Genomic DNA, 9,161 nt, shown 5'->3' with positions numbered 1-9,161 from the left:
AAGGGGGAATGGTTTTAAACTAAAAGAGGGTAGATTCAGACTAGATATAAGGAAGAAATTTTTTACAATGAGGGTGGTGAAACCCTGGCACAGGTTGCCCAGAGAGGTGGTAGATGCCCCATCCCTGGAAACGTTCAAGGTCAGGTTGGACGGGGCTCTGAGCAACCTGATCTAGTTGAAGGGGAGTTGGACTAGATGACCTTTAAAGGTCCCTTCCAACCCAAACCATTCTATGATTCCTATAGGTGCACGAGGGAAGTGGTATGAGGGCAGTTATGGACTACTAGCAGAATTAGGACTCTCAAGTTTCCAGCAAGAGAAGGTTGCCTGTTGTCTTTTGAATCGGACTTCGTTTACATCTGTGGACATTGTACATATGTGTTGGGTCTGGCTGAGATGGAGTTAATTTTCCCCATAAAAGCCCTCATAGTGCTGTGCTTTGTATTGGTAGCTAGAAAGGTGTTGATAGCACACCACTGTTTTGGCTACCGCTGAGCAGTGCTGGCACAGCATCCAGGCTGTCCCTCCAACAGTCCCCCCCCACCAGTAGGCTGGGGGGTGGGCAAGATCTTGGGAGGGGACATAGCCTGGACAGATGACCCCACCTGACTAAAAGGATATTCCATACCATATGACGTCTGCTCAGCAATAAAAGCTAAGAGAAAGGAGGAGGAGGGGGGCCATTCGTTATTACGACATTTGTCTTCCAAACAACCGGTACTCATACTGAAACCCTACTTCCCGGGAAGTGGCTGGACATCATCTGCTGATGGGAAGTAGAGAATAAATCTTTTGTTTTCCTTTGCTTCTGCATGCTGCCTTTGCCGAGGTTTTTTCCATTTTACTTTCTCCCCCCGGTCCTGCTGAGGAGGGGAGTGACTAGAGCAGCTTGGTGGGCATCCAGCCAAGGTCAACCCACCACAACATACATTTGCGAGCCAAGCAAGAGCTATTGTAAAATCTTAACTGACTGTAAATAAACGGATTATTTTATTTTTTTCTAAGGCAGGAGCTGGACCCCAGTGATGAAGGAAGGAGAGAGGTGGGAGAGGCCTGATAGTATGTAGGGATGAAAAGGGACTCAGTATCATGATGCCTCTTACCCGCAGACACCAATTACCAGCCTTACCTAGGTGGACAGGCCACCTTTACTTAACCCGGAAAAGGAACATGTATAAATTATATATGTTTGATAAATAGCTAGGATATATCTGCCTAGCGCTAATGTGATGTTTAGCTCCACCGAGCTATAGTGGGTGAATGCTTATAGCCCTGAGGAAGTCTATTAAAAGTAAATTGTATCCCATCCTAGGTAAAAGCAAATTCTCTTTTATCCTCCTCCTGCAACGGCACCATAAAACCCCGTATCTTTTACATCTAGTACCACCAACCAGGGGTGAGCGGCAGCTCAGGATGGCAGTTAATGTAGCAATGTTCAGGATGGTGGCCGTGAGAGGGGCGGTTTTTGCATTTAACTTTCTATAGTCTATGGTTAGGCGCCACCTCCCGTCTGTTTTTTCACACACTGGTGAATTTTATGGGGAGAGCGTTTGGGAGACAATGTGTCTTTTTTTCTAGGTCACCTATGGCCTCCGCAATACCCATCCGGGCAGTGGCAGACACTGAGGGAGGTTAGTTATTCTTGAGTCGGGCAGCGTGGGTGCAGCTCGGGTAAGCGAACTGCGCCAGTTCACTGACGCCCACGAGTAGCTGCTAATTTTCGCTCAGCTAACCAAGGACACTCTGGGCAGCTAAAAGACCAAACACTGGCAATTTCCAAACGCGTCCTTGTAATACGTCAAAGCCTAATATATTTTCTTTCCCTGAAACTACTGCTAATTGATGCCTTGATATCCTTATCTGCCCTGGCAACAACAAGTTTACTTTAGCTATGGGGCATGTTTTACTTTTGCTGGTAAATCCTGTTATTTTAACCCTCCGTTGACTGGCTTAACATAAGTTCTGTGCGCATCCAAACTTGAGATTATTGAAATTTGAGCTTCTGTGTCAATTAAAAAAAATTTACTAGCTGTCTTTGGGGGCTGATTGGGACATAAATGTGAGGGCTGTCTGTGTTATCCCATTGATAAGTTCCAATCCTCCAGACAGGCAGCCCAAGTTGCAGTCTGGGACTTATTCTTTTTTTGGCTTCAAGGTTTGCAATTCCTCCTTAAGAGGTCTAAAAGGGTTATTCGCACGGTCTTTGGGGGCAGACGGTTGTTTGGTTTGTTCTGGATTCCTTGATACCCCTTGTTTTTGGAAAACCTTGATCAGACTAAGTATAGTCCCTGTCGGTTGGCCCTGTATGGCTACCTGAGGTATGCCTAGCACTAAGGCTTTTCTCCATAGTTCATTATGCCTTTTTCAGGGGTCCACTACCTCACTAGGGGGTTTTTGAGGTCAGGGAAGCTGTCGGGGGTTCTGGGCAGTCTGTTTTACTTGCCAGAACCATCTGCTGTCTGCTTCAGCTTGGGATTGCCTAGTTGGTGTCAGTTCCTTCCACCCCATCTCTCGACCATGATAGACAATGTCATGCAACAGTTCTGCCCAGGTCAGGATGGATCGGAGGCAGAGCTGGCGATCCTGACCCTCTTGAGTGTTATGCTCTATGTTTTGTCTTATTTCGTCCCTTTTTGCAATCAGGTATGGTTTTAAGATAGCAGAGGCTCCCCTTATGAGTGGTTTCATAGCCTGAGGGTCTACAGGGGCAGCGATAGGGTAATTACCACGTGCACCCCTGTTGTTCATAGCCTGAAGGCAGGCTGCTTTTGTAGCAGCAGTAGAAAGTTCATTTCATGATCTTATTGGTATAACAGTGGGCTCCCCTCTATCCCAAGGGTCTATGCCCCCTGCCCAATAGGCCACTCGTCGCATGATAGAGTGTGGCTCAGTGTTAGGGTCTGGTCCCTTGTTCAAGAGCACTCTTGGTCCCCAAAACCCATCTGCTTCGCCTTGATCTAACATAAACCAGTCTCTTCCAGTTAAGGAGACACGCCACAGATACTCAGTCTCACTCTCGCCAGGCCCGTATTTTTCTTGCAGATTGGCCAGCTGAAGGTGGTCCCATGGAATGGTCCTTGTAGTGTTTCTCTGGTTGCCCACTTGGGGTCCAGCAGATACCTCAGTTTTAATATCAGGGGCTACCTTAAATTCTGATTGATCTAATTCACTCTCCTTGCTAAGTTCTTGATGGGGGTCCTCCCAAAAATCTCCATCCCAGTCTTCTGCGGATATGATTAGTTTACAGATTTTTACAGGATCTAGGAGGTTGGGGGCCAAGTTCTAGTTTATCCTCTACCTTCCTTCATTTTTCTTTTTCCTCCCCTAGTTGTTTCAGCAATTAGTCTATTCACAGAGATAACAACATTTCTTGTTGCTTTCTTTGTTCAATCTCATTTTGTAACATTTGCATTTCCCTTTCCTTGCATTCCTTATACTGACAGGCTGCTTCCAAACATGTTCCCAACATTTTGCATATTGTTCCCTTTTCTTTACCATCTTTCATTTTCCCTCTTGTGAGGTTTAACTGCTCCTCTATCTTACTCCAATTATCCCAATTTTCATGTGCCCAATCTTCTGAAAATTTCAGTGAAGGGCTAACTCTGTGCCTCTGTAAGTAGTCAGTGATTGAACCTGCCATCCTGCTGATTTTTGTTGCAGGTGAATTTTATTAAAAGGAGTTGTGGGGTTAACCAAAAGGTTTTATTAAATACTGATTAAATGATAATTAAATGATGGTTAAACAATAATTAGTAAATGATGATTATTAAAGAGTAATCAAACAGTAATTAAATGGTAATTAAACAATAATTAAACTGCAGTCAAACACTCTACTACTTACTGCACTTCTAATAATTAAGCTAGCTTGTATACAGTGTGCTTTAGATCTAATACAAAAGGGTAAGGAGACCCTCCCGTTCAGTCACGAGGTTCAGAGTAGACCCCCTTGCTTTCTAAACTCCTGATAGAGCTTAGGTGCGACTGTATCCACTCCTAGTCACAGACTTGGTCAACGGTTTATGTCTAAGGGATTTTATGCGTTTAGCAGCAGTCTAAGGTTCATTCACAGTTTTAAGATAGTTCACGAGATTTTAGCAGCAATTAATAATCAACTAATTTAACATTTACAAAGTAAGTTACTAGAGTCTACTACAATCACAAAAGTGACTTAATTACAGATTCAAGATGGTAATATTTATACTATACTTGCTAGTGGGTACCTCCATCAATTCACATACACACACACAGAGACACAAAGATAGATAAATGTACAAAGGTATACCTGTTAAAAATTCCCCTCGAGTCCAGTGAAATATTCACATCAGATGTCTTGGCGTTTATCAACGGGCAAGTGGTTGAGCCTCGAGGAGTGTTTCAGCCCAGGTCCTGTCGTCAGTTGGTGACAGTCCTCCGAATATCGCAGACTGGAGAGTTCGCGAGCTCTGAGAGGCGTCCCACCCAGGGAGAGATGCTGGTCTCAGCCCCCTGTGGTCCAGGAGAGCTCAAAGGGTCTCACTTAGGATCACCGTTTAGAGGGTCACAAGATGATTGGTTTCAGTCATCCGTGAAAATTCTCAAGGTTTCAGTAACAATGCTACCGTCCCCCTTGAGTTACAACTCAGATAAGGTTGTCAGGGGATGACAAATTATCCCCGCTCTCGTCCCCTACTTGGGCCAGGCAGCGGGACTGTCCTGGTCAAGGGACGCTTCACCGCCCAACTCATTACACAAAGGCCAAGGTTTAACGGGAGTTTCTGAGACCACGGAGCAGTCCAGGAGGGGCTGGGGGGCGGAATGCACCGCCACACTCCAGTCGGGCCTACTTGTCGGTGATGCCTGAACCAAAGTGCTGTTCACTCCGTCAGGGCGGGTGCATCCGTCGCAAAGGCTCACCTTCCATTTCAGTAAACATGTAACAAATGTAGTTCTGGCTGCTGCTTCTGTTCCTTCTACGAGGAGATGAACTATACTGTGAACATTACATTTTTGAGACATGAGAAGTAGCAGAGTGGAAGAAAGTCCCCTATAATAATTTCCATTAAAATTTTACTTGAAAACACTTGAAATGATGAGGTTACATTTCCAGAAGGTTTATGGGGAGCTAGAATCATAGCTGTTGTTACTGTTCTTTAGGCAGTTTGCTCCATTACAGCTTGCTTTTCTAGACAGCCAGGTTTTGCTGGATCTTCTGCTGAAATAAATTAATGATTCTTAATTGTGGCTTGCTTTAATTGTAAATAATGCCACGGAATCCTTCCTTCAGTAATATCTGCGGAGACCTGGTCATTATTATACTTGTGCTGCAATTGGAAGTGTGACTAGAGCGCTGTTCAATGTACCAGAGGTAACTAATTAAACTAGTTCTGGTGACCTTGCAGTGAGTCTGTGTCAGATGTTCCAGCCAATGGAGTAAGTACTTGGTATCTTTGCTAGTGTCATGCAGCTTACATGGTGTCTTCACTGTATGGTTACATGAACTAGCTAAAATAAAACTGGATCAGATATGTCTGCACTTAATGGGATTGTGCGTTCTGATTGCAGTGCCAGAACATAGTGAAAAGAGATGTTCAAAATAAAGAAAAAATACTATTCATTTGAGAGTGTTGCTTTCTTGCAGGGCTTTTAATTTGTGACACATTTGTGAGCTACTGAATTTTGGTTTGACGTTGAATGATAAATAACATCAGGAATTACGATACGGACGTTAAAAATACAACATGGGATTCTTCCCTATTCTGAAGCTCCATGAATAAGTTGAAAAAGTTAGTTAACCTTTCTATGCTAGAGTTTTTCCTGCCTAAAAACTCAGGTAAGCCCTAATTTCACAAGCTAAAAGGTGATACAGCTTCTGAAAGCAGCAGTCCTGCTTCCTGCACTCTCCTTGTCCCCATGTTGACACACGACTTTGTCTGTGGTGAACCTGGTTGGGGGAAATGATCGAGGTGAAAAGAGGCAAAGAAAGATGATCTGCTCCACAGTCAAGCTGCCAGTGTGGTTGAAGAGACACTTGAGTAGACACAGGAAGAGACACTGCAGGTGGGAACTAGAGACCACAAAGCAGAGCTGCTTTTTGTTACACTAGTAGCAGTATGAATAGGATTCAGGTCTCCATGCCTGTTCAGCATGTTGTCTTTTGAACTTGTGTCAAGTTCTTGGAGAGCTTTGGCTGGAAGACACATGGGAAATGGTAATTGTTTATTAATTGTAAAACACTTCATAGCAAGATGATCCCTCTAAATGCAACTGCAAGTTCATGTGGCATAATTAACAGTGGGGAAATATCAATTATTCCAAATTATCCAAGAAAAATTAAGTAAATTTTGGGTCCTTTAAAATGAGTGCCCATTGTGTTCAGTAGAACCCTGATTTCCTCTGTTATTTATGTCTCTTACTTACAAACATGGAAGTTAGGAACAGCCATTTGCTGTAATAAGTGGTAAGAACCGTTTGCTTTGTTTATTTTCCTTACTTTATATTGGTATGTTTTTTGAAAAATGGTGTGTCTGAATGATAAAGATGGCTGCTTGCTTACCTTGCTCTGGCTGTTGTGCTCTGGAAACAGGTGGAGCTCTTCAGAGAGAGAAAGAACGTTTATTTTCAGTCATTTTTGTTTAATCGGTCTCATACAGCAGTTCTGGGTTTTCTGTTTAAAGAGATACTTTGTTCTCATTCATTAGAGGGTGTTATGATAAAACATGGCTCTGGAGATTGAAACCATTTGGTATCTTCTGGTGGGGCAGTTCTGCCTTGAGGCTCTGCCCAACTCAGGTTCCTGCTATGCTTTTGCACAGATAATTTTCTAAAAGCCTTTGAAGAGCAATAACAGAAACCATTCTGTGCAGTTTATCATTTTGATGTTTTTCTCTTCCTTTAGGAGCTGGAGCCATGCATAGGGTGTATGCAGACTATCGCTAACATCAAGCTCATCAAGAACTGCCAGGAGCCAAACGAAGGGGAATGCCAGCAATGCTACTGTCGTCCCATGTGGTGCCTCACCTGCATGGGCAAATGGTTTGCCAGCCGACAGGATCAGCAGCACCCAGAGACCTGGCTGTCGAGCCAAGTGCCTTGTCCGACTTGCCGAGCCAAATTTTGCATTTTAGATGTTTGCATAATACGATGAATAATACTTGGGTATGTTTTAACTTTTTAAATTTGACTGTATTTCATAGTGGGTTTGGTTAAAAGACCGGTTAGATTTTTTGCTGAGACTTCATGTTCTCCAGGGGTGCAAACTCCAAAGCTTTCTTTTACAGTGTTGAAAAGAGATGTACATCTTTTCAGTTCCTCTGCACTTTTACCTGTATCTTCCGTTCTTATTCACCAGGTGTCAGTTTCTGGAATTAATTTTTTTTTAACCCATATTTTGTTTCTTATGTCTTGGATGGAATAAGGGTATCCCTCTATATTTGCATTACTATTCCCTTTTCAAGTTTTAACGTAGGTTAAATTCTTTAAATTTTTAAATTTAACTTGGGTTTTGATTCTTTAGTAAAGGGCTAACTGAGAAAATTACTTTGGTTAGACTTCATTGATACTTTTGTTGTTCTTTAATCCATTTGTAAAGTTCTCGTTAATCTTTGCAAGTGTTCACCAAACAAGTATGCCAGTTCTGTTCCTTCTGCTGGTCCCCTCCATTTATAAAGGGGATTGGTTTCTGTAGGCTAAGGAATTTAATCCCTCAAGATGTACAATGCCCATAGGGACCTTTTATTCCATTAATCTGCCTCTAGCTTATTTGTTGATGGATGTATTTATTTCAAACAACAGAAGGATTCAGAAACATACCCCATTTACCTACACTGCTAATGCTATGCATCGTTAAATCTGTTGGTTTCCAGGAGCTACATTGCTTAGGGTTTCGATGCTCTTTAGCTGATGGACTTTTTTTATTCATTTGAAGGGAGTGCAGCAAACATCTGAACTGTCTAAATACTCTGAAAGAATGCTCAGCTGTTTCAAAGCCTGTAAGCTTTTTCTGAGGGGTAACCTTTTCCCTGAAAGAGATGCTAGGATCACAAAGATATAAGTTGCCATGCTAAATGCCCAAAGAATGGCCATCATTAACGAAAGTTTTTCAGGCTTGCAATTCAGAGACTGATCATAAGCAGTAGTGGCTGTTTTACTATTCATAGGGTACTGATGCACACTTCTTGATCTGATCTGCATCAGAATAATTTGTAAATTAAAATCAAAGCATTTTCCATACATTTAAGAGAGCCCTACTCCTAGACCTTAATGCAATGCTTACTGTTCAAGCTGTCCATCACACCCTTCAATAAACAATTATTTGGCATACTGCTTGGTGGAAAGCCTCAAGCTGCTGGAGGATGTGTGAGTTCTTACACTGACCTGTGCACTGCAGGGGCTGAGATGCAGCTATTTGCTTGCTTGGGTTGTCCATCTCAGAGGGGTATTAACCTCAGGCAGACAGATGGGTCAAATAGCGAGAGAAAGGAGTATTTTAATGCTTTGGTCTAGGAGAATAAAAGCCCTAATACCTCCCACCTGTATAATCAGAAGAATCTTATCAGTAAATCGCTAGCAGAGATGACATGCCAGTGGTTAACTGAAAACATCTTGATTACCATGACAGGGAAAACTGCTTTGAGCAGGAATACATGGCAGGATGTTAAAAACGATACAAGTACTGGAAGCACAACCATGGCATATTTCATTAGAGTCTCAGCCTAGCTACAGGTTGCGTGGTGAATGTACCAAACTGCGCTTAGAGCCAGCCAGCCAGGAAATGGTTACGAATGTGGCTGCAAGCCATATTTTGGAGAGGGATAAGGAATTGAGAACAGATTTGACAGCATCATTTGAGAACTAACATATATGTTATATTGTTGGTGTTGGCTTTTTTGTTTGGGTTTTCTTAATAACATGCACTTATAAAAGTCCAAACTGTTTGGGTTTAAGGACACTAATTGCTTGAGCGTATGTCAGTTGTTACATAGACAACATTTACTATGCAATTATCTGTGCTACCTATTAATAAGGGTGATTTTTCCGTTTTTCATTACCTGTTATTTTGGATTGTATAGAGTGAAAATTTGACACTGAGACTGGATTCACCTCTTTTGCAAAGAGATCTGAAATGGCATGTCCTCCTTCATCTGAGTAAGATTAAATTGAGTTCCTGAGTTTCAGACAGATTT

The 9,161-nt window shown here is 42.5% G+C and overlaps 1 protein-coding gene across 1 annotated transcript in view; it reads left to right on the top strand.

Annotated features, from left to right (window-relative positions):
- The window catches only part of TMEM129 (transmembrane protein 129, E3 ubiquitin protein ligase), a gene marked incomplete at its 5' end in the record, with an annotated part of 15,136 nt that extends 7,629 nt beyond the window's left edge, over positions 1-7,507 (top strand). The window contains one exon of the mRNA XM_009574648.1: positions 6,875-7,507. Within this exon, the coding sequence (XP_009572943.1) occupies positions 6,875-7,123 (249 nt within the window). The remainder of the gene's footprint in view (positions 1-6,874) is intronic.
- Between the last annotated feature and the right edge of the window lie 1,654 nt (positions 7,508-9,161).

Source organism: Fulmarus glacialis, unplaced genomic scaffold (assembly GCF_000690835.1).
Source record: "Fulmarus glacialis isolate BGI_N327 unplaced genomic scaffold, ASM69083v1 scaffold6763, whole genome shotgun sequence".
Taxonomy (NCBI): domain Eukaryota; kingdom Metazoa; phylum Chordata; class Aves; order Procellariiformes; family Procellariidae; genus Fulmarus; species Fulmarus glacialis.
The sequence above is the reverse complement of the archived record's forward strand: the minus strand, read 5'-3'. Positions and strand labels throughout refer to the sequence as shown.